Source organism: Scleropages formosus, chromosome 8, assembly GCF_900964775.1.
Source record: "Scleropages formosus chromosome 8, fSclFor1.1, whole genome shotgun sequence".
Classification (NCBI taxonomy): Eukaryota; Metazoa; Chordata; class Actinopteri; order Osteoglossiformes; family Osteoglossidae; genus Scleropages; species Scleropages formosus.
The window spans coordinates 2,504,159-2,529,935 of NC_041813.1; the positions used below are offsets into that span (position 1 = coordinate 2,504,159).

Consider the following 25,777-nt stretch of genomic DNA (forward strand, 5'->3'; position numbering starts at 1 on the left):
AGGAAACCAGAGCACCCAGAGGAAAACCATGCAGACATGGGAAATCACGCGAACTCCACGCAGACTGAGCAGGGATGGAACCCACATCCTTTCACACCACACAGGCGATGTCAGGAAGCTAAGATGTTTGTTATTTATCTCATACCTTACCTTAAGGCAACTTGCAGTGCTACATTTATTTAATTCTTATCACTGAATTACTAATTTTTTTTTTTTTTACCCATTCCTCCTGCTGGGTAATTTTTACTGGAGCTATTGTCAAATACAGTATTACTAGCAAAAGTTGCAACACAAGCTTTCCTCTACTGGACCACATGTTATAGACACACTGCTATAAGGGAATAAATAACCAAGGTTACAGAAAGGATGCCAGCAAAGCAATTTATATGGGATTTAAGAAAAATGCCAAAACAGACAGACCAGAAGAGGAGGAGGGGGGGAGGAAAAAAAAAAAAAAAACCCCACTAATGCTGTGAACATGCTCCAGGACCACTGGTGGTTTATTGAAGAGACTAAACAGCTTTATTCACACCCAGAAACATACATTACTTAAGACAACACATTGCATTGTAGAATGTACATCGCAAACAATACTGTTTGAAAAGAGTAGAAAAATAAGTATATACACACAGACCCCCACACCCAAGTGTACTCCTTTCGCAGTTATTAAAAAAAATATATTATATATGTATATATAAAACCATGTACTGTACATTGGCCCTTAAATCATCTGATATCACAAACACTGGAAAAAAACTACTGCAGACCCCCTACCTCCCAATACACAGCAGCACTGCCTACTAGTGGTCAAAAATTAAGTGAACAGTAAGTATATGCCCCAAGTTGATTATTGTTGTACTGTATTTAAAAGGATCAGAGCTAGGTGGAAAAAAAGGCAATTGCTGATTTGAGTGGTTATAAAATAATACCTTGGGGGAGAGACACACTGCTGTGTAAATTATTTTCTCCTGCCCAAGAAGCATACAAGTACAAGATGCTGGGCAGATCTGCAAGGCAGACAACACATTGAGATTACCTTTTTATTACAAACTGGAAAAAAGGAAAAATCCAGTTCATCCAATATGCTCTTTAAAAAAGAAAAATACAAAACAATAGTTTGGAATTGAAAGGAAAGTGTGCTTTTGCTCGACAGCCATTCTAAGGCACTTATAAAAGTAAGTCATTAAAACAATTTAATGGTAAATAAAATATACAGTAAAACTCCTCCATAACTTCTACAGTGTTACTGGCTACCAGCAAATGTAGCTGAATTGGGGGCACTTATCATGGGTTCCTTGATGCCAAAGACTTCAATAATTTCCTGCAGGAGGAGCAAAAAAGACAAAAGTTAAGTAAGTACAAGAAAGATATTTGTATTATTAGAATATATTAGCCTTATTACTAGTCTTATCACACTGATACATAAGCTTATAAAGCAGAAAGACTACTAGGAAACTAGCAAGTGCAGTGAGAAAGTGGGTCAGAAGAGTTGAAAATTTCTTTCTTTTCTAAATGAAGCGACACTGAGGGCTTAGATGGACAGCTGTGATTATCTAGACATTCTGGGAGCAGTGACAGTAAGAGAATGAATTTATTTAAATAAAAAATAAAAAAAGATGGGACAAGAGCTTACTGTGGAGGATATACAAGCAAGTATGGCATGAGGACTGTGCAGGTTGTATATTACAGTTTGGTAAGAGAAAGAAATGTGAAGCAAAGGGTTACATACGGAAGAAGTGACTGCTCAGGTGGCAGTTTTGTCAGGTTTCTCACCTTTTGGCTACAATCAAGGTGTAATAAGCAAAAGGAAGAAGGGTGAGTGGTCAGGTGAGAAGTCAAGGGAAAGTCAGTGCTCAGGCCTACCTTCCAGCTCCTTGGGCTGATAGAGATAACACACTGCTGACGGCTGGAAGAGCCTTCTGCTTCGCCTTCTGGCACAGGAGCTAATGTTCAAACACACAAACATGGACAATCTATCAATACTGACATTATGTTGTTCCCCATACAGGTTATTTAAGGTACTGTAAAGCTTCATTACAGGACATGTCCTTTGTACCAATGCAAGGTAACTTGTCTCTGTCCTGGTAAATCTTCGCCATGCCATCCTGAAACGGTAAAACAAAAAATGCACTTAACCAGCATCAGTTTTTTTACACTACATGATAGGCAATAAATGCATCCTATATTAGAAAAAGTTATCTATAAATACTATTAGCAATTATGCTGTAATTTTTCTCAAAAAGACAATGAGAATATGACTTCAAAGACCCTGTGGATAAAGAATCAGTCATGAAACTGAAAAACAAGATTTAAAACTCAGCTAAATGATACCAAAATGTGCAAAACACAGTCACCTATTCCTTTACAAGAATGGACTAGAAAGTGGTCTTAACAGCAAGTGGCATATATACTCACTCTGATTAAGAAGGACACATGAAAGATGTTTTCCACTGTCCTGGAAAAGGAGGTGGGGTCTGTGACAAACTCATAATAGGAAATTGGTGATGTGGCTGAGGAGGAAGCAAAGTAAATGCGGTGACAAATTAAGATATTAAATAAAACTCAGTGGATGAAAGACTAAAAATGACAAACAGAAAGAGCAGGTGAGAATCACGGAACATCACTTAGAAATACATGCAGCAGTTGGAACGGTTTACTGGAGATGAGTTGCAGTGGAGTAACAGGTGTGTACTCACGGTCATCTGTATGGTAACTCTGCAGGTAACCCAGAATTCTTTCCACTTCCTTTTCTGTTGCTTCTTGGTGAGATTCTTCCATTTTTTTCAACTTGAAATTAAGAAACCAAAATTAGTTTACCTATTTAAGCAGACATTATAACAGACACTGAGTAAGTCATACAAGTACCTTTCTTAAAGCACTACACAATTATTAAGAAGTAGTGTATATAGACTGAAAACTGGCATCAAGTCACTAGTTCTGAAACAGCCTAGAAAGTGAAACAACCTTTCAGCGGCAAAAAGCACATTCATCCTCCCACAAAGCGAGTGTACCTGAGTTGGCATGATCCTCTTTGCTTCTTTGACGGGTGCCCTCCTCTGTCTCTCCACACGTTGCCGCGGAGGTGGTGGCTCTGCTAGAAAGGAACCCAACCTGCAGAATAATAAAGTACAATATGAACTTCCACTAGACAAAGCAGAATTACATATCTATCTACCTTATCACTGTGTAACTTGCTCTACCATGACATAGACAATACATTACATCACATTTACAAAGTATTTACCATCACGCATAACTACAAGACACTACAAATATTTAAAAGATTAGACAATGCTTGTCGCATTAAGTTGAAAGGGGAGAGGGAAAAGGAAAAAAAAAAAAAAAAAAAAAAAAAAACTGTACTGGATTCAGAGAACTCATGGTGGTCAACAGAAGTCCAGCATAAACTCACATGAAGTGGAAGGAGGGGGTTGTTCTGAAGCAGTTCTCAGCCCTCTTGGCTAGCTTCCGCCAAGCATCCTGGGGCAGGTAGCCACTGGACGCTCCTTCCTCATCACTGTCTTCAGCCTCTTCTAGCCGATTCAAGCCCATGAAGGACAGCTGAAAGTATTCCAGAACAAGCGAGATCAAACGCTCATTGTTCTACAAAAAGGAGCAATTCTGTTAAATTTATTTTTAGTATAATCAATGGCTGAAGACATACCAAAGGATGCAGAGTTCTCCTCAAACAGTTCTGCTCTGCTAAAATGATCAAAAGCTCACTTTGGGAAGTTACACTACACTGATTTTGCTATACACACCTATTTCATATAAACTGGGGGATAAAAATTATAATTTGAGACTGTTTGCTCAGGATACTCCAAAGACAAGTCTATCAACAAACAGGTTATGAGGGGGTCATCTTGACTGGGGAAGGGTCTCCAGACAGATGAAAAGACAGCTAACCAATCTGAGTCAACGAAAACAAGATAAATCTGTTGCTTTTACCAGGTGCTCAGCATAAGCAGAGGGGTCAAAAGCAGAGCCATCTGCATGCAACTGGTTGGCCTTCTCCTTGCCCAGGTCTGTTGCCAAAACCAGGAACTGGGCGTCCAGTGCAGCCTCTCTGGTCTGCCGGACTGATCAGGAAAGAGAACACAGAGGAACTAGGATTGGAAATACAGATGCTCCTTGACTACGAAATGTGGTGTGATACTCTCTCGTGATGCTGGGCAGCGGCAGCGATCTGCATGTCCCAGTTTGCCAGACGGTCGCTATAGAGATACTCCCTCCGTATCTACGCTGCGTTTTGTGCATCCATAATGTCACAGAAACGCCCATCTCTGTCTCCTGCTACTGGTGAGAAGAGGAAGGCAATTACTCTAGAGAAGAAACTCAAAATAATTGCCCAGAATGAAGGCGGCAAGCTCATAATGGCCATCGCATGTATGCTAGACTATGATGTTCGGTGGGTTAGGTGTATTAAATGCATTTTGGACTTACGATGGGTTTCAAGAAACATAACCCCATCCTAAGTCAGGGACCACCTGTACAACGAAAAATGCATTAAAAAAATAAATACTATCTTGGGACAAAGATGAAGGGTAATTCAGGGGATAAAAGTGTTGCTCCAGAATTGCAAGTTGAATTCTGGCACTAGCTATACCTGTATCTAACCAGAGTTCTCTTGATTTTCTCCTGGTTACATTAGATTCTGCCATAAATTGTCTGAGTGTCTTATGATGGTTGTATCACACCCAACACTGTACATGTCAAGTGACAAACAAGATCACTTGACAGAATCAACTGAGATACACTGGACAAATAAAAGAGATACCTACAAATGTGTTGGACAATGTACGACACTGGAAAACAGGAAGTGAGAAACGCAGCAGAAAAGACACATACTGAAAAGCACAGACAACGCAAAGAGAATGACACAAGCAGAAAACAAGAACACAGCTGGGATATGGTGCAAGACAATATTCCAGCATTACCATTTACAAACAGTCTGTTGGCCTCTTCCAAAACCTCAGTCAGTTTATTGTTTGTAGGGCTCAGGATATCTTCTCTGTTCTCTGGGGAAAAAAGGAAGTGACATAATGAAGATAGAAATTAAAATGTTGCCGTCACAATATTGACAATATACTGTTGCCCCAATATAGGAGCCTAACATAGTGCTGAAAACAGTCTGTAAAGCATATTCTTATAAACTGGATCTTATATGAACATTCACTTCAATGAAAATTCACTGCATGATCAAAAATGATCATTTCATCCTCCCAGCATCTGTACGTTTTCAATCTGGATTTTCACTTTTCCACACTACAAATACGTATTACTACAGTGTTTTTCACCATACCAAAATCTGTGGTTTATACAGTCCAAGAAGAAGCACCCAGTCAATGTCAGTTACAACAAGTAAAAATTTCATACTGGCTTTCAAGGTGAATGCACTGCACAGAGTTGTACGAGTACTCATGTTGGCTCTGAAAGGTATCATGAAGAATACTTACCTGCTTTGTGGTCGAAAAGAAAGGTAACTTATGATGTATTCATGAATTATATAAAAAGTTACCTTGTAAACAAATACTGTGCAAAAAAAAGAACTTTCTTGTGCTTCAAAATACTCCCAACCACCTCATTCACTTTGCGTATAACACTAATATTATTATTATTTGTGTGGTATTGGATGTAAGAAAGAGACTTGCATGGTAACTTGATCTTGTGCTCACTGTACATATTACTTTGTGTAACTAAGGAGTGAGACGTGGTGGTTTCGAAGTTGCTCGCCGTCTTTGCATAGTCATCTACATAGTTTTAATCAAGTACACCTTGCATACCTGTACACAGCCTCGTCAAGTATGCAAGGACTTTTTAAAACCTCAAAATTCCTGGACTGCAACGTACGCTGCACAGAATTGATGAGTTCCCGGTACTGGTGTCGGAGTTGTCTCCTCTCTGCTGGGTCGTCATCGTCCTCCTCAGTCATCCCCGATGACCCAGCCGCACGTGGGGCGTCCTCGTCCTCGTCTCCCGTGTCTCCGCTGTGCCCAGCGACCCCATTACGCTGAGCTTCCGGATTCTCCAGAGGCCCACGGTTTGTTCTCCGCCGTGTCTCGGACATGGCCCTCTTCCCCGTCTTCTTCCTGAATGCTTCTCCTCCACTGCGTTACCTCCCAGCTCCGTCTTACTCTTCACTGTTAGGCGCTCAAAAAATACAGTGCCCTGCAGAACATAAATCATACATATAATACAATGAATCAGGCTCCTATCTATCTTGCCCGTTAGACAGAACTAATAAGGCTCCTAATAACTAATTACAAAACACACACACCAAGACAGTTTCTAAAATATACACACACAAGAACTGCAAATACTTCAATATATAAAACATTAAAAATACACTTTTAGATTAACCTACCATTCCAAAATGAGCATATTGCTGTTGTAAGTAAGGGGAACACAATGAAATGACAAATATTACAACAGCACTGACTGACTGACTGACTCAGAGTCTCAGTCTGAGGTAGACTGTTGTAACAGAACAACTGCTGTGTCCCGCACTCACGCCAGGTAAAAATAATTTATAAGTCACAAACACATCCTGTGTTGACAATGAGTAAGCAAATTAATTCGAGAACAAGCCACCTAATTCCACAAAGGTGTTTCGGTTAGGAGCAGAAGCAAGAACACATAGCGTTTCTTCCCGCTGCCTCGGTTTCTCCACATAATCGCTGTGGCGCCAATATTCCCCAGATGACGTCAGTGCCGCTGACCGGAAGTAGGTTCAGAGCAGCGAAAACGAGTTTTTTTTTTTTTTTTTTTTGCACAACACTTACTTACTGCGCGTGACACGAACGCGTGCGACGACAGATTTCATAACAAAAGTAGTGCGCAACCAGTCAAACTCCACCGAAGGCAAACTAGATACAAATAAATTTGTTACACTGTGACTGTAACGTTAGAGAGGCTGTTCAAAATCTCGCAAATAAGTATTGGCGCGGTACTGACACTCACAGTCTCCGTACAAAACACCGAATTAACCTCCTCCTCCTCATCATTATTATTATTATTATTATTATTATTATTATTATTATTATAAAAACCGCTGGCGTTGCGCTCTACGTTTTAACTCACCATAAACACGTTCTGTTCGTGTTACCCCAAGATTTGCGGACCGGAAGCGGTGCACCCGCCTGCGGTGTTACACATTTATCTTCCCCTTCCGGTTCGAGTTCCACACGCATTTTACTTCTCATGTAGGCGACGACACTTGTAATATCACATTTTTATTTATTATTAGCTCCGAAAGAACGTATAACTGTATAGATTGTACAATATAATCACAACACTAAGGAAAATTCCAAACAATTCCACAATACGGCTGGTTATCTTAAAATTAAGACAAACAGCTTGAGCTTCTGTTTGGTCATCATTTTTTTTTTTTTGTCAATTTGTTCACGACGAAGTGAGTAAAAGCCTTATTTGAGTAAATGTAAACAGTGACTTTCGTTTAAGCACGACACCTGCTACTGCTTCGTTATATCATCATGGATGTAACCAGCCAGGGAGTCGTGTGGTAGCAGCCGAAGAAGTTAGTTTCGGGATCAGACAGGTGTTGTTCAACATCACAACAGCCGGAATGCAGTCAATCTTGGAAATTAAAGGCCTGAAAGCGGGATACAGCTGTGGGTACTGCGGCAGGTCCTGGAGCAAAGTGTCCTACGGTGAGTCAAAAAAATAAACACCCTCCCACAGAACTGCAACTTGACCTGTCCGTCTGTCTCTGTCTGTCGTAGAAGCGCATCGCAGGTTTGGCTGCAGCCACGCTGCAAAACACCTTTCTAACACATCATGATGTTATAATTGAGAGATGATTATAATGAGATTATTATATGACATGAGTCACCGTCGCACTTACCTAAATGCTGGGAAAACAAAAGAGCTCAGATGCAGGAGAGGAGATGTAGTCCTTGTCCTCCAACACACAGGTCTAGTCTCAGACACCACCCTGTCCTGTCCTCCTCCGCGTGCGCTTCGTTGCGTAGCCGTGGTGTGCGCGCGCACTCGACTCGCGCGGTGCTCATTTAACTGAGCCGCCGCGCGGCACGCGCCCGTTCCCCTCCTTCCTTCCTTCCTCCCTCCCCGGACCGAGCGAACATGGCAGCCGCCGGCGCTTCCTCGTATTCCATCGTGGAGTATTTCGGCGGAGAGGACGGCTACCGCTGCGGATACTGCAAAAACGAGACGGGGAACTTCTCTCGCGGTGAGTGTGGCGCTTCTTCGGCGGCCCTCTTGCGTCCTCGGGACGTCCCCAGCAGGCGGCGAAGCAGCGACGCGGCGCCTCAGCGCTGCTCATCATACTAGACTAGGCTAGCTAGAGCTGTGAGGTGGAAGAGAACCTGTCCTGTCGTTCACTTATCTTACCTAAACGTGTCCGCCTTATCGTTTGGAGTTATTACAAGCGGCGGTGTTATCAATATCATGTCGACAGGCTAAAGGCTAACACAGCTGAGCTACACGGCTGCGCAGGAGTAAAACTGGTCTGGAGGGAAGGCAGTCACACAGTGTGACACTCAGACAGTCTGGCACTGAGAACTGCAGGAGCCGGACTCAGTTGAGTTGTTCTCTTGTTTTCTGAGCAGCTTCCCCACAAGCTCCCCTTCGCTTTATTGTTATGGCAAGTGGAGTCATACGTGGTTTTCATTCTTGTTATTGCCGCCGAATCGGTCAGTGCGGGAGCTGCCTGTCTTTCTCGGTCCTGAGGCCCCTGCCTGTCACCCTCTGTGTGTGTCTGTTTCTGTCTTCCCATGATCCTATAGCGGAGGAGCGCTCCCTCAGGACTGGGAAAGACATGTCCTCTTTCACACAAAGGTCAGAAGGCCAGGGCACACTTACAAAGACTCTTGTGCCTTCCAGCAGCGGCTCAGCACATAGATACTGTAGTGGTTTGCGCTGCTGCCCTTGGAATTGGATCTGAATACCCAGATTATAATCTTGGAAGTCCTGCCTCTTGCTGTTGTACCCTTGAGCAAAGTACTTACCCTCAGTTGCTACAGACAAATGACCTGGCTGTATTTACTGGTCAATATTTGTAAGCGGCGTAACTTTGGAAGTCGCTTTGGAGTGAAGTCAGTGTAATGGAATGAATGGAATGAAACCCATTCACTGACATAGAAGGGACTGAAAATATTTGGGTGGGGGAGACAAAGTTACTAATGGTCTTTAAGTTTCTGAAATAGTAATAGTGATGCTATCCCTCCAAGTCTTCTGCTACACCAAATGTTGGGAAGACCATCAATCAAAGACACACTGTTGCCTGAGTACCAGACTTTATCAGCTCCTTCTTCTTCTTTTGTCATCACCATGGTGTGGGCGCAACAGTCTAAATGATGCTCTAACAAATTTTGAGCATATGGGATTCCCAGCCCTTCTACCCAGTTTCCTGATGGGGTTCCTAATGTGATGGACAAGGACCTTTACATTGTGTGATATAAATGGCTCTCATCTGTAGACCAGAAGTTTCAGAGGGGTGTTAGCATAAATAGCTTTATAAGGAGATGGAATAAGACTTTCAGCAGGACAGGTTAAGGATGCAATGTGCTGTTCCCGCACAAGGTCTATTTAAAGGTACCAGCTTATTTCCGGTTCTGCTCTTCAGACATTGCAGTCAATGAATCTGTGGCTTACTCTGAGCACAATAATCCCCAGACAAGCGCATAATCGGACAGTAGTAAGGTGAAAGCGTGGTGTCTGACAGCCTGGCTAATCAATCCTTGGACTAGTGTGGAGGTGCAGATGTTGCAGATCAAAGTGAATGAGACTTTCCAGGAAACTGTTGGCTTTTTCCCTGCCGTTGCTCTCTTTAAAGATCTCTTGATTTGTAAAGCTCCAGAAAAATATTCCAACCAAAGGCACAGGGTTAAAGACATGGACCGTTTACATGTTGGAAGTATGCAACTTGGCATGAGAACACTATTGTAAGGCTGCAGGCAGTTGAGCAGTGTTTTTCATCATTAGCCCTGTGATTGTGGGTTTTTAGGACAGGAAGCTCCAGTGACTGTGAGCACAGGGAGGAGAAGTCTGTAGAGCACTTTTGGTTCTTTCCATGTAGGAAACAGATGATAAAAATCATATGTATTGTTCGTAGTCTTTGACCCACAAAACTCCATAATATAACCCTGTTATCTTCTATGTTACTGTGCTACAGAACACTGTTCTTTTGAACAGGCCTTCTGCAGCTCTTTTGTTAGCTAATTGTATTTGGGATGCACTGACACAAGCTGTCAACTCTGTAGCCAGAGCAACACCAGGAATGTGGCATAACAGGTGTGTAGGGGAAAATAATTTTTAACAAAGAGAAATTTTACTTTTTCACTACAAAAAAAAAAAGGTATTTGTTTGTTTTTGGTTTGGGTGGTACAGTGGGTTGGACCGGGTCCTGCTCTCCAGTGGGTCTGGGGTTCGAGTCCCACTTGGGGTGCCTTGCGACAGACTGGCATCCTGTCCTGGGTGTGTCCCCTCCCCCTCCAGCCTTACGCCCTGAGTTGCCGGGTTAGGCTTCAGTTCAGAAAGTGTGTGTGTGTGTGTGTGTGTGTGTGTGTGTGTGTGTGTGTGTGTGTGTTTGGTTCATGACGTTCATGTCCTGGATTAAGGAATGCTGCTCTATACAACTGCCCAGTGCCTTGTAGAAGGGCCTACCTGTCTGATGCAGTTAACATCACTTCAGAGAATAGACTGGTTGTTTTCCAGCACCTGTCATCACTGGACTGTCGAAGGTCAGAATGAAAAATTCCAAGATCCTCTCATTTCTAAAAGTAACAAAGTACGCTATTAGCGTTAGTGCTAGTTTATTTGTGCGTGGCGCTGTTCTCTAATGTCACAGGCTGTTCCCACACTAAAAGCTCTGGAATGCTGCCATGTATTTTGTCTTGGAGCAAGTTTTACAGAGCTTGTATTAAACTCCCACAGTTTCGCTCCCCCAAGACCTAAACATATGGTCCTTGTTTATGTAGCCAGGGCCAGAGCGTTATGAGCTGGTGCTGTGCACGTGCAGAAAGGCATTTGCAAGAGAGGGTAACTTTCAGCCGGTTGAGTCATTGCAGGTGTGTGTTGTCGTAAGTCAGGGTGTCTTACAGTTTGGAGCTCCTCTCAGAAGGAGTTCAACTTTCAAAGGTAATCAAGAGAAGTTTCCAGTTCCTACAGAACCTATGAACACACTTGCTCTAGACTTTTGGGAGATTCCCCCTTCCATTTATTTAAAAAAAAGGCCTAAGAAGATATGCTTTCGTCTTGATTCCTTCTCATGTGATATTTTGTATGGTTTAATGATGAGCTTATTTATTTATAAAGGACTAATACATCTGAAATACAAACAGATTGAATCAACTTCCAGTCTTGAGTTTAAATTCTCAAAAGGCTTTTAAGGTTATGTGACCTTGTGCCCCTCTGCCATCAGGGATGTGGTCCCATACCATGACAGTGCAGGACTACCAGGACCTCATAGATCGAGGCTGGAGAAGGTAATTCTTTGCTTTGATGTTCCTGTATTTTACTTTGTGTGTGTGTGTGTGTGTGTGTGTGTGTGTGTGTGTGTTCATATGTATATATTTTTTGTGTGCAGTGTCATGTTACAGGTAAGGTGCCTTTTTTTTTTTTTAAAAAAAAAGAGAACATATAATGAAAACAATGATCTTTTCCTTCACCTTGCATTCTTCGCTATATATCAAAATCAAATATCCACTGGTAATACTATAAGTGCTGTATGCTGTCAGGGTGTTACACATGGGGTGGGGGTGGGGGGTGACAGCAGAGAAAACATTGATCTGTGTGAGTGTTTAAGCAATGAGGAAAATTGTATTTATTTATCTACTTCTGCCTGTGCTTTAGCTGAAACACTATATGTAAGACTAGTAGTGAGTTTTCTGTGCTGTCTGCTCTTCACAGAAGTGGGAAGTATGTGTACAAGCCTATAATGAATAAAACCTGCTGTCCACAGTACACTATCAGGTAAGGTCTGTCTGATACAAAACAGCACGGACCACACATTATACTTAAATTTGATATGGTGAACTATTTTTTTTGTCTGAAATTATCTTGTCATTTGAATTGACAAGTTCTACAGATTGCAGTTCATTTTCAGTAAGTACCTGGTTTTCATGTGAAACATTAAATCGATGTACCACAACCAGTGCCAGTAAGTCATCCAGTTTTTTTTTTTTTGTGTCCAAAGTTTGTAAAGTAATTGCACTCTATGCTTGCTTACTCATTACCAATACTGTAGGCAGCTAACATTTAATCAGCGTACATTTAGTTGGTTGAATTCTGACAAATGTCAATTTAATTACCTTGGTTTAAATAGAAGGATTTCTGAAATGCATTTATTGACTGAAACACGTCACTAGAGCTTCGTCCTTCTTAAAGGACCTGTACCTTCTAATAGGACAGATTTTTAGGAAAAGGCTTATGTCAAATTTAACTATAAAATTAGTTGAACCAGAACCATCATAGGGTTATGTTAGGGTTACAAAGTATTTAGATAAGTTGAAAGAACTACCTTTGAAATTGCACATAATTTTTCTCAAATAACGTTGTCCTTGTACTTCATGTGGGATCTTAAGTAGTTTGACAAATAATCCAGTCTGATGTAGTTAAAGGTGATTAAATGCTTGATTGCATACCTACATTCGTGATCTGAACAGTCCATCTACTGTCAGAAATGGCATATCCAGTATAGGGTTGTCATGGTCCAGAGCTACTTTCAAAAAACATATGAAGTGGGGTGGATCCCAGATGGGGACAGCATACTATCACAGGGTGATCACACAAAGTCACTTGATGCATTCATACAGTAAGAGCATTTTAGAGTCACCATTTTTCCCAAAGCATGTTTTTAAACTGTGGGAGGAAGCCCATGTAAAAAAAGGGGAGATCAAGCAAACTCCACATAGACTGAGTCAGATGAAAACCCACATCTCAATACTGGAATAGAAAGCAAAAATCTGCAGATTTGTAAAAAGAGTTACTTGTGTTTTTTGTATGAATACACTTGTCACCCTAATAATGTGCTTGTAGGTGCCATGCGTTACGTTTTCAGCCATCAAAAACGCACAAGAAGATTCTGAAGAAAATGAACAAATTCTTATCCAAGGGAGAGATGCCTGCAGGACAGTGTGATGGTGAGTGTTTTTGTGAACACAAGTGATTTTCCTGGAACCTGGAGTCCTTGCTTTTCCAAGGTATAGACTGAATGCACCATACTTCTGTTTGTTGTCACCAGTTAGCAGGTGAAGCACATTATGTAAATTTGAACACCATATCAGTTTTTATGTTTGTAACTTAGAGAGAAATGTAAATATTTTAATGTTCACTGTATGGTTGACTTTGTTATGCCATCTTTTGGGATTTTCTTGATATTTAAGTAGTAGTTTTTATTTGCTGCTTAATACATTGGGTCTTCCTTTTCAGGAGAGCCAATGGACTTGCATTGTGGGGATGGAGCACCCCGTGATGGACCCAAAGCTCACAGCTTTGAAGTAGAGAGGCCTGTTTTCACTGAGACTTCAGTCCAGGAGGCAGCACCCAAAGCAGCAAAGTCAGAAACACCCTTACAGGAGCCAGCACCCTCCCCCTCTGTACGGGGTCCAACTGCCACACCTAAACCAGGTGAGGGTTTACCCAGGTGACAAGTAAGAAAAAATGTTTGGTCTCAAGTAGAGCTGGAGTTTAGGGCCTTATGCAAACCTATAGGCACTGAGGTTAAATAAGGAGGTAGTTTACTTTTATTGCATTGTTTCCTCATGTAACAAATATTCACGAAACAAATGTTTTCTTGTTTATTTTTAATACCAGTTTTTTGTCCCTACCATGCTATTTTTTAAAAATTTGTTGTTGTGTTTTTGCATTCAGAAAATTGGTCTCGGAATAGTAAGGTAGTAGGCGTGTGAGGCTGGGTTTATACAGCTTGCGTCTACAATGTTTATGTTGCTTACTGCTCACATCTAGTTGTTGGCGATCAATAACAAGATGAAGAAAATTATACGTGTTTTTGGAATGAATCGGTCAGTCAGTATTTGATAGGGAGCATGTGTATTTTCAGTATAATTCTAAATTAGTTTTAATGTGGCTCATACTTAATTTTCACATTTATATGAAGTGCTGGAAAGTATATATATTTTATCTAATTGTATCCATAATTTGTACAGATCCTTAACCATAAATAGAGGGACATCTGTTTTATTAAACTTTTTTAATTTCTGTAGAAAATAAAATGATAAGCCTGTTATTGTGATGCAGTGGCATCACATCACCTATACTCTGCGTCATGTTGCGTGCTTCCAGTATCCAGTAGACCAGGACCCTCTGTTAGACAAGGAATTGTTAGATGGATAAAAGCGTTTTTTTTTTTTTTTGTGTTTTTAAAAAAAAAAAAAAAAAAAAAAAAATCTAAATCATTAATTAGTGGAGGGATGTTTGTAGTATTCAGCTTTTTTTTTTTTTGGTGACATCTGATAAAGTAGCTTTGAGAAATGCCTGTGATGTAAACAATGGTCCCCAGTGATGAATCAAAAGGCACTGAAATCAAAACTGAGCGAACAATTATTCGACTGTCTTTTTACTTTTTCAAACATACTGATTTGGCGTACCTTAAGAGGAGACGGATGCATTTTCTATTTGATTTGGCACATTTGTCAATTACTGAAGTAGGTTAATTAGACAGCAGAGGGCAGCAGGCACCAAAGAAAGAAGTGTGGCAGTTGCTTTTGCAGAAGTGCAGTATTAGAGAGTGCAGGTTCCATGGCAGCTCTGTGTTGTGAGAGTGCATATGCCATTTATTTAAAATGGAACATGATATTAAAATTGAATGTCCTAAATTCAGTTAATCTTGTTGGATTGGAATCAATTTTAAGGCCAAAAATAGCTCCCTCTGTTTCTATGGTGTTAATGACTAGGATGTTTTCATCACAACACTCTAGTAGACTCTCTAACAGCACTTTCTCAGAATAAATTTGGGTAATTCTTGTTGGACAGTGGGGATAGTTGGGTGGAATCATGAGAATTTGAGTATATGTGGACTCGGTAGTCTTTGGTATACAACATAAATGGAAGCGGCAAACTGACAGTCTTGAGGAACTTCAGCATTAACGATTATGGGGCAGGATAGTGTCATGTTTACCTTCACCAACTGCACTCTTTGTGCACACTGATGTAGAAGAGGTTAAATAGTACAGATAAATTTGCTTTATAAATTATAGTAACACTACAATACTGTGTGCTGAGGCCCCCTTTCAAATACTATAAATGTGCGGGAGGATTTCATTCTAAGAAAAATAGTTTGAACTGTGCATGATGGAAAACACCTGGAGACTTGATATAGTGTTTTACTACATCTTTTTATCACTGCAAGCATGTTCCAACAATAAAGGAATAGTTTTTCACTCCTGGAGGGCAGAAGGGCAGCCCAAGAAAGACAGAGGATGTTTAGACAGAGAATAAGAATGTGGTCTCTATTTAATGTGTGTCTTGTCAAGATAACTGCTTTTCAGACTGTATATGGCTGGAATACTGATGCCTGTGGTTTTTACCTATTCTCCTTGGTTTAACCTGATTGGTTCTAACTTCTTAAACAGCATCACTTGCCTCTCTTGTGTATGTATTTGGAATATGAAAAGAACAAAAGGTAAACAAGGTTGGGGAAACCAAAATGACTCAGTTTTACAAAATAAGTGATTATTTGGGCATTTTTATTATATTGTTTACAAAGTTTGTAAAAGTCTTAAGGCATATGAAATGACTTGAGGTTTCATAGCTGCTTTGGAAGCTTTTAAGTTGTTCTTGGACTTATGCATTGAAGGACTTCACTGAACAGTCTTGTGCCTTTTCTGTGCTTTGGAAAGACTGAGAGTGCAGTCGATAGTTGTGACAGATGAGGGCGAGTTCCACAGCCAATGGTCCCTACGCACACCCACGGACTCCCATGCTGTTACTTCCTCCTCTTGTAAACAACTGTGTCAGAGATGGCCATAAAAACAGGGTGAGATGATACAGCCCAACTCCATCAACACGGATTCTGCCGTTGCTTCAGGGAACCGGGAGGAGGCTTTTAACGAGCAGTTTACTGCCACAGTGGGTGGATCTTGTGTTCCATAGGAAAGAATCCGTCAAGTTATTTATTTGTGTTGCTTGCCCCTTGTTTCACGGTGTTGAGAAATACCCACAGCTTGCGGTGAGATAATGTGAATGATGTTAGACTGCAGACGGGACAAGCTTTAAGGGAGGGGACAGACAATTCGAGGAACAGTTAAACAGGCCCGGAAGTAAGAGCGCTGCACCGTTTTGGAAAAGTGCCCTCTGACCCTCTGTTACTTGTACGCTGTTTATATTTACTCTCCGGAAATGTTGGGTTTCTTGAGTAACAGACTAGATTAAAGATTACTGGAAGGAGGAGGCAGAAGAAACTGTTTCCATCATCTAACTCATGACACTGAGGGAATCCCAGCCCTAGCCCTTCTGACAGTCAGAGAAAACAGTGGGCCTTGAGAAGCTTAGGTCATTGGGTTTAGTGAAGTCCCTTCCCTGTGTCAAACACTCTGTTCTGATGCTCTTACTCTTCTCTCAGCTGGTATTTGCCTGTAAGCGAACAGGCTATTTTGTATATCATTCATTTCTCAATGGATGTGGTGAACTTGGAATTTTTTTTTTTTTTTTTTGGTGACACCTCCTGGCTGTTGTAATGTTACAGAAGACCTTTGTAGATGTGTAAAAGGTGACTGCAACAAGCAGCACAGAGCTAGAGTCTTTGGAGACAGAATTCATGGTCTTAGGTGGCTGATCCAGTGGAGGTAGAGAGTGGTTGTTGCTTCTGCCTTCGGGTGGTGTCTGAGGGGTGTTGGTATGCTGGTTCAACCACAGGCTTTCTATGAGTCTTAGATGTTCCCAAGGGTGTAGTGATGCTCCAGGGGAAGTAGGAAGAGAGAACAACCTGTTCCTGTTTCCTTCCTTCCTTGTTTCCATGAGACATTTTCAAAATGGTTCACTCCACTGTACTGGGTACCACATCTCACACCCTGTGCTTGCAAGGTAGATTCCAGGCAACCATGGCTCTGCATGGAAAACTGGCTATTGATAATGAATAAAAAGTATAACATTGAAAGACAAGCTGCAAGTCAAAAATTTTTTGTTCTGGGTATATGGTAGTGTCACACATGGTTTTTAAACTCAATGTAGGGCACACATTTTTTTTTTTGGTCCACCAACAAATTTTCTTCAATAGAAATAATGTTAATTCCTTACCTAGAATTTGCCTAACAGGATGATTCCGTGGAACAAATTAACCGCATTTAGTAATCCTTTCTGATTAAGCCATACATAAATGGCCCTTGAACCCAGAGCGCAAGGCACACTGCCACTTGAATCGCTGAGTTCACGCATGTTTTTGTGGCTGGCAGTATGTCAGATGGGGAAATTGACCTTGTTTCCTTATTGCTCCAAACAGGATGCTGCTGTATGAGCTGCTGACATGGAATGTGTTTTGGGTCAGGATAACAAAGTCAGTGCTGTTGCATTGACTGAGGATAACAGAACAGCAACAGGTTACTCTTCCTGTCTCTCTGTAGCATTGGTCCCTGACACATGTCCTTTCAATGTATGCTTAAGACATGCAAAAAGAACCATGTCATTCAGCTGGGGGCAACAGGTAGTGTAGTGTTTACAGCTGCTGCCCTGCAATGAAAAGGTCTGGGTTCTAATCCCACCTCCTCCTGTAGTACGTTTGAGCAAGGTATTTAGAATTGCTCCACTAAAAATTGAATAGCTGGATAAATGGGTAAATAATTTTAAAATGTTCTAAGTAGTTTTGGAGAGAGGTGTCTGTTAAATAAATTGAAGGCAAATGTAAATCTGGTAGTGCTGTGCCTGAGCGGAACAAGGAACTACAGGGCATGTGCACCTGAGAACCACAAATGACGACCGCTGTATGCTCAGACCACGATGCGCAGTCAGTGAAGATTTCTGAATGTTTATGCTGCAAGCATCAGTTATCACTTCTTGCTTAGTTGTGAGGTCTATTGAGACTCAGAGTAGCTAGCTTTTTCTAGTTAGTCAGTCCATTTGTGATTTTATGTAACAGGTCTGAATGAACTTGTGCAAATATATGTGGGTTTGTCAGTATAACAAAATGGGTAAATTAAACACGGTTGTCTTGAATATAATTAAGGCTTTCATGGATTACAATATGACTGCTCCTCTTCTGTGTTTAGTTTCACATTTAATGAGTTGTGCTTTAATGTCCTGTTGTCTGTAGTTAGTCAACTTCTTGTGAGTACAAAAACACTTTCAGCATTGTATACATTCAGTATGAAACTTCTGAACACACATATTAGGACTGCAGGGGTTTTTCCTGACTCTACACCTCATTTTAAAGAAGTGAGATGTTGGCCTGTTGTCTCTCTTCCCAGATTGACTTAATTTGTTAATAGACAAAGATAGCACTGAAGGTCATGGCTCATCCCTGACAGTATGGGAGACCCACCCCATGTTTCCAGTCTAGCTGTCCACCAGAATAACTTGAAACAAATGGAGCCCATCTCCAGACAAATGCATAAACGACAAATGGTTTGGAGTCATCAACCAGGTTTATAGTTTCTGAGACTATGAAGTCATGCCGGGCTTGTAAAAATGGACGGGGAATGAAAACTGCTAATGTTTAGTCTGGAGTTAATTTTTTGAGAAATGGACAGGGGCTTTTGTGTGTGGTGCTATATATTGGCTGCCCTGCAGTCAGAGGCTGAACAGATGAATCCCCGTCTAGTGTGAGGAGTTCCCCATTCCAGTGTTTGGTCGCATTGACCCACCTCCATACAACGTCACCATGGATTTCACAGTAACTCTTTGCGTTACACTGCGTTCTAGTGAACCTTATTGTTACACCAGTGGTTTTCCATTGATGCTGCAGCACATTTTAAATTCAAGTCACTTAGTAAAGTCATGTTCTGTTACTGCTGAATATCATAGTATGTGTAATTAATTTGGTCCTTGTCAATACTGTCCATCCTAGCAAAGAGAGACACTTTCATTTTGGGGGAGAATGTAACCCTTTTATGAGTTTCAGAGATGTTTAAAGTTTTTATTTGCATTTGTGTGTATGTGCGCGTGCATGTCTCACTGTTTGTGCTCACAGCTGAAGGATGAGGAAAACATGAGTCATGTGTAATCTTCTCTGTCTTCTCCTTTGTTCTGTTCTGTTTGCTTCCCCAGGATCTTTAATCTGGTCATGCTGGGTCTTTTCTGTCATGCATTGTGTTTATGTTTGAACAGCCTCCATCTCACGATCTTTCTTTATCAACCTTTCTACAGAATTCAGCCGGTTGACCAAAGCTCTAATTATCTGAGTAAAATTGGCCAGTAGAAAGATGACCATGAAGTCTTCAATATAATTAGCAGTTCAGGGTAAATATCTTCATCAATGGTACTGTAACAGTGGGCAGATTACGATTTGAACCAGAACTCTCTAGGTTACTGGTCAACATCTCTAACGGTCATGTTGCCTCTTGCCATAAATGAATATCTGTGTATTTCCATTAGATAAGCAAACCCAGCTATCAAATGAGTAGTTATTTTCCTTTTTGTATTGGATGTTTATCATGTTCTAGGGTACTGAACAGTATGTTTGATTCGGTATAAATAAGTGCAAGTGCACCTATGCACTTTTTCCCTTCAATGACATATACACATTTTACTGGAACAACTATTTCTGCATATATATTAAGTGTAAAATCGAGCCCCCACCTGGAACTTGAAACCACAACTCTACAAAGTAATAAGTCAAGTCTTGCACTGTAATTTCGTTTGTTTAGATTGTCTTTGTTATTAGTTGTTAATTGACTTGAGTCCCCCCCTCTTCAATCTAGAATGCTCAGGAGGGGTGGGCAGCCACTGCCACTCAGACCCCCAGGGTTGTTTTTTTCTTTTTCTTCTTCCCTTAACTTTCGATTGGGAGTTTTTTGTTCCTTTCTTCTGTTGCCAGTAGGTGTACTTATAGCTTTAATAACTGCATGCATAATGTATTACTCTAGTATATAGTCAACTGTCTTATTTGTTTTTGCCTTATCCCTTTGTTCAGCGCTTTATAAAAATGAATTGAATTTTCTGTTTTGTATCAGGTGTGGGTGCGGACCCCAACCGTCCTCAGTGTCGCAAGGCCAAAGAATTGCGGAAAGAGCGACGACTACAGAAGGAGCAGCTGAAGAAGCAGGAGGGAGGAGCCCCCTCTGGCCCCACCCCAACCACAGCTCTGTCACCACAGGCCAAAACTTTGGAAGAATTTGTCGTTGAGTCCCTCCCTGACAATGCCATCCACAATCTGGAGGTGGGCTCAGGCTATGAGAATTGTGGTTGGCTAGATTGTCTCATCAGTTTGCTCTGTGAGCCCAGGTGCAGAAAGTGTCCTGCTGTACATTATGGAATCTGAATTTTTAGTTAGTCATTACTGAAAATATATCTGCGATGTTATCCACTAAATTGATTAGTTGTAACTTACGCTTACTTGTATACGGACTGAGATTTTTTTAAAATCTTTCATCTTGAAGATGACTGAGCACTGCCCATTGGAACTGAGCTGTTATTTTTGACATTGTAAGCATGTGACACTTTCTTCCTTTTGGCTCCCAAAGATAGATCATTGACAACTGTTCCCCACAACCTCTCCACTGGTGTCCCTGGAGACATGGCAGACAGACCCCCTCTCTTAATTATCTTCAGTATTGATTGGACTAGTAAATTAATTAGCTAAAATGATTATGCGTACAAGGTCAGCCATTGAAATGAAAGGTTAATTGGCTGTTTGTCAAATTAGTTGATGGATGGGTTGGTTTCTTACCAGCTGCTGACCAGTTTTGCTCAGTCCTGCAGGATTAAGCTAATGGAAGATATTCCACAAACAGGTTTTTGTTTCTTGAGACCTTATCTGTGTTGCTGTAGAATAGACTGGGTGCCTTCACTGTGTGGAGAGAGAGAGAGGCAAGTACTAGTGGTGCAGAGATTTATTAACATGCAGCTATTGCAGGACCCCAGTGGATGCAGCAGGGGGCAGTATCACTGCACCATTCGCACCCTTTTGTCAGTTTGTAGACTGCAGGAGTAGATAGTATTCTTTCTGTCTCATCTTATTGTCCATTTCATTTTTATAAATTTTCTTATCCTGTTTTCTTTGGACACATTTTCATTTTATTCTTTCATTTTCAAGTGTCAAAAGAAATGGGGTAGATTTGAAGGCCTGTTTTGATATGCTGCTGAAATGTTAGTTTGCTCTATTAGAACAAGCAAGTTATAATTTGTTGATTAATTATTCCTTCTAAAATCCTGCACATGGCCTTAAGGATGATGTATGCTGCAGTGCAATATGTGTACTGTGTGCTGAAAAAAATGAGGCACCTTTTAATTTTAGTAGTTTAGCTTGTGAAAATTTGTGGTGTAAAAAAACTGCTGCATCTTTTTTTTCAGGATGCCATATGTCCAGTGGTTTTTAGGTAATAAGAACTCAGCCTCACTGTTGATTAAAAGCTTCTGAGTTTTCAGTTTGTACTCACAATGAGCTTTGAGGAATCACACAGCACTATCACTGCTGGGAAGTTTTTCTCTGATGAGCTGTGTATTTCTAGTTAGTTCAATTTCAGATAAAGGTTTTATTAATTCCACTTTACAGAAAACAGATCAACAAGCATGTGATTCTTTACATGAGAACCGTATTGGTTCAACTTCAGCTCCTCAGTCGTTTCAATTTATTAGGGTCTGATGTTAAATGATATGTTTTAATCATGCCAGGGGTTAGGTTATAGTTGCATTATTGCTTATTTCTCCAAAATACCAAACGGTAAGTTAGAAGCATTTTGATTTAATTTGGAACCATCTGCTTAACCTTTTTCTATTTGCATGTTATTCACCTGGTCTCCAGGGAAACACGTGAACACCTCTGCGTTGCAGCCTCATCACCCTTTCAAACATAGTTCTTGTTTGGAGGCAAAGGTGGTTCAGGTGTGGCAAAGATGCTCTGTGCGTAAACATTCAGCTTTTTATTTTTAACGAGAAAACATGCTGCACAAAATGTTAAACTGTAAAAAGAATTTTTACAGGACCATTCAACTCTGTGAAGACAGACTAATGCAAGACTTGTCAATATTATTTGCAATATTAGTGTTGGTCCTGGATATGTAGAAAGGCTGAAGAACAAGGTCTGTTTGCTTTTACTGGCATTTTTCTTAGTATCTGAACCATGACGCATGAGAGTAGAGTGCATTTTCTTTACTTGCAATGCTTTTCGCTACAACGAGAGGTTTCTGGCCTGTTTTCCAGAGGGTTGTTTCTGTCTGTCTGTCCCTCATATATTATTGTTTATCTGTGTATGTGGAAAAAAGACAGATTTTCTTTGGTTTATAATATTCCTTGTTTCATCCTTTTGTTTTTATTTCTTTAATTTCATTGAATCTTCCTTAATGCTTTCCATGGTTCTGCACTCTGAAGGTGAGGCTAGTGCGCTCCAACCCTCCCAGCTCACAGTTCAAAGCCTCATTCGACGCCTCCTACCAGGTGTACAAACTGTACCAGATGGCCATTCACAAGGACCCGCCTGACAAGCCCAGCGAGAGCCAGGTCAGGGGTTGGCACGGGCCGTGAGAGGGCGGGTGGGGTCGAGCAGAAAGAGTAAGGAAATCCCTCTTGTCGCCATTGAAATGCAGCGCCTTGGGTTTGAGAGTCAGTTGAGCATTAATGCCGAGGTATCTCCTGATTTTCACAGTTTCTCTGGATCAACATCCCAAATGGCTCCTAAGTACAACCCAGAATTTCTCCTTTTTTTTACAGTAAACATTTCAGCGGCAAAGCAGAATTCTGTTATTTCACAGCACAGCAAGGGATGATGGGGACAGGCGTAAAGAACTTGTGGTCAGACAGGTGGGGACCGGATGTCCTGCAACTGGTGGAAAAGTCTGCGCAAAGAAAATCGGGACAAGAGAGCAAAATGCACGAGAGCAGTTGGGTCGGGCATCGGAGAAACGGGCTTGCGACTGTGTGGTTACTCAGTGTTTCTGCAGGTGCCTCTCTCAGCAGGCCAGACTGTTACCCGGGAACTGTTTGGTTTTGATTCAGGTATTCCATTCCACCCTCTGCCCTCCCAGTTCGTTTGCTTAAAGTTTAGCTTGGATCCAAGTGCAGGAGTACCCCTAGACTCCGCTGGGTCCTGTTACTGGCGAGCTCTTACCTGAGTGCTTTTTGGGCTCTCTCCCGGCCCAAAAGCTGCTACATAAACAAACATCCGACGTGTCGTAAATGGCCAGGACTATAAAAGATAAAATCCTATCAGAGAGCGCAATGTCTTTGGCCAGGTCACACAATGAGCAAGAAAACAAGTCTTAATGATGACGATACACAGTGTGTGGGAAGTTATTTCAGACACCGGCTGTCCTGCGGTCTCCTTTGGCGTTGCTGGAATCGCATATCTTAATCTCGTGCTGGTGTCCAACCCTCTTGAGTTTCTGAATCCCTTTCTGGTCCTTGACTCGTAGCGTTCCCTCTGTGCTTGGTTGTGTTGCTCATAACAGAGGCACTGGAGACCTTTCTAGACTCCTTCATTATCTTATTGTTCCCATGTGTCCCTGTCCTGCCACATTGTTGGGAGGGAGTCATGTCCACAAAATCACAATGCGCTAGCCTCACCTTCGAGCCCTCCACCCTTCAAGCACCCCACCCACATGCTCCCACCCTTTGGTCATTGTGTACTTACAAAACTATAGCTGGAATCAGACTCCTGTTGCCTGCTGTGAATATCTTAGGAACATGTACACCCTGGTTTGAGCCCTATTATGCTGCAGTCTTGGAATTTCCCTTGTCTCCTTTAAACTTCATTTTCTCAAAATATTTGCTCCACAGACACTTTTTGGGCTTAAATTGGACACTTGAAACTATGAAAATTAAGCGCTGAAAGTATTTTAACAGTCTTGTTTATAGAATTTAATGGCTGTAGCATTCTGTCCCAATATCTTAACTCTGTTCCTTGTAACAGCAGTTAAAAAAAAAAAAAAAAAAAACATGGTACAACAGGAATCTGACACTTGCTTTTTATTTCAGTGTGTTTGAGTTCCACACAGGGGCTTATGTGGCAGTGTGTAATTGTCTTCATAATTGTTGGTTTATTCCCCCATAATCTACCCAAATATTTAATTTTTTCCATGCCTCTGCCCCTCTTGACCTCCTCCTGCTTTTATTCCCCATTTTTTTGTTCATTTGACCTTCTTCAACCCGAAGGTGAGGCTAGTGCCTGTGAACTTTGAGGACCCTGAATTCATGGCATCCTTTGACGAGTCTGCTGCATTGTTTGCACGGTACCAGATGGCCATCCACGGTGACACCCCTTCCGAGTGTTCTGAGAGTGAGGTACAGTATCAGTGACCACAGGATCAGATGCCACTTAAGCCACCTCTTTACACATTAAAGTGGCTGGTGTTCTCGGCATCATTCGTCTCCATCCTTCGTTGCGTGAATATCATGGTATGTTTTAGTAAAACAAGTGAGCTCCTAATCTGGGTGACAGTGAGCTACTAGGGATTTTTTTTTTTTTTTTCTCTCTCGTTCAAAGTAGCATGGCTAATAGCAGTGTTTTATTGTATAAACCATAATATTCAGTTTGTATTAAATTAAATGTCAAGTCACAACTTTAAATGCCTTTTGAACATTAGGTACAAAGGGTAACTAAATGCTGCCTGTAGGTCATAGTTTCCAGTTTTTTTGGGTTGGTCCCTTTAGGCTCAGATCTTCCACGCGTTTTTGTCCGTGTGTGTATGTTATCCAGCAAATGTAGCTGGAGGAATGTCCTTCCTGATAGTAGTCTATACCTGTCAAAGTCAATAAGCAGGCGGTTCTCCAGTCAGTGAAGTCACTGTAATTAACTTGCTGGTGGGGACGTGTCACATGAGTATCGCTGTGGCACCACTGCAATGTCCTTAATCACGCTAATGTTCCTGTAAGAATTCCTCTAAGGGCAGTGTTATTGATTTATGCTGAATGACGCTGGTATCGGAAATATGATTAACAGTGGTACAGTTTCAGTTCAATGCAAAGGAAGTAATTTCCCTCAATGTTTAATTTATTCCTGGTGATGGAAGTAAATATTGTTCTGCTTAGAGTTGTACTCTTGAGGATTTAATACAGGTAATTTGTTTTTGAAAATCATAACTGACCTGTGCCAACTGTTACACTGCAGTTTTGATGACTGATGAAGGAAATAGCTGTTTGACCTGTGTGCCCTCTGCATGTGTGTAAATTACAGTTTTTTTACTATAATGGCAAACTTGAGCTGTGAAATCTTTCGTAAGAGATAGCAGGTGGTGTATGTGGGAGAGATTAGTGAATTGGACAGATAAAATTGAATTAAGTCAAGTTTGCATAAAGTGATTTGCTGTTGAAATTCCTGAGGGGGTGGGGGGAAGCAGCAAAAAGCTGGGAAATAAAACCCAGGCTCTTTCTGTTTCTGTTGCTTTTTTGTCTTGTGACCCGTGGTATTTCTGCAGTTTTCAACCATATGTTTAGAACTACAGTGTGTCTAAAGTAGTGTTCAGCCAGGAGGTTAAGGACATGAAGGAATCTTGAGTGGTAGGACTCAGGCCTTGTGACAGGTCAGAGAGGATGGCCTTCATGTTAAAGGAACAGGCCAATAGTCACTAAGAGACAGTGGGCAAAGATAGTAAGAGCAGAGTCTAGGAATGCACATGCATGTTATTCTGTGTTTTTGTGATGGGCTTATTTTTTAAAAAAACATTTATTCATTTAGTCGATGCTTTTTCCCAAA

The 25,777-nt window shown here is 41.2% G+C and overlaps 2 protein-coding genes across 12 annotated transcripts in view; one reads left to right on the plus strand and one right to left on the minus strand.

Moving 5' to 3' along the window:
• Nucleotides 1-468: 468 nt before the first annotated feature.
• Nucleotides 469-7,983, minus strand: nsmce4a (NSE4 homolog A, SMC5-SMC6 complex component). Of its 7 annotated transcripts, none has more exons than XM_018738112.2 (11): nt 7,865-7,983; nt 5,851-6,168; nt 4,938-5,018; nt 3,949-4,079; nt 3,413-3,561; nt 3,012-3,111; nt 2,697-2,787; nt 2,416-2,510; nt 2,039-2,105; nt 1,864-1,943; nt 469-1,321 (listed from the first exon to the last, which is right to left on the minus strand). In XM_018738112.2, exons 2-11 carry the CDS (start codon nt 6,065-6,067, stop codon nt 1,244-1,246), a joined length of 1,089 nt encoding a protein of 362 aa, XP_018593628.1. In that variant the 5' UTR covers nt 6,068-6,168; nt 7,865-7,983; the 3' UTR covers nt 469-1,243. The 7 variants fall into 7 exon arrangements, with proteins under 7 accessions (XP_018593628.1, XP_018593633.1, XP_018593626.1 ...); XM_018738117.2 differs by lacking the exon at nt 7,865-7,983 and adding an exon at nt 7,081-7,164 and having other exon boundaries at nt 2,057-2,105; XM_018738110.2 differs by lacking the exon at nt 7,865-7,983 and adding an exon at nt 7,081-7,164.
• Nucleotides 7,174-25,777, plus strand: part of ate1 (arginyltransferase 1) — a 56,548-nt gene continuing 37,944 nt past the window's right edge. Inside the window, exons 1-7 of one of the 5 annotated variants that reach the window (XM_029253955.1) lie at nt 7,174-7,670; nt 11,402-11,465; nt 11,890-11,952; nt 13,018-13,121; nt 13,411-13,608; nt 20,103-20,308; nt 24,238-24,366. In XM_029253955.1, coding sequence (XP_029109788.1) covers nt 7,586-7,670; nt 11,402-11,465; nt 11,890-11,952; nt 13,018-13,121; nt 13,411-13,608; nt 20,103-20,308; nt 24,238-24,366 — 849 coding nt within the window. In that variant the 5' untranslated portion in view covers nt 7,174-7,585. Of the gene's footprint in view, nt 7,671-8,025; nt 8,210-11,401; nt 11,466-11,889; nt 11,953-13,017; nt 13,122-13,410; nt 13,609-20,102; nt 20,309-22,458; nt 22,588-24,237; nt 24,367-25,777 lie in introns of those variants that run through there. The other 4 variants (XM_029253953.1, XM_029253951.1, XM_018738106.2 and 1 more) reach the window with 4 other exon arrangements.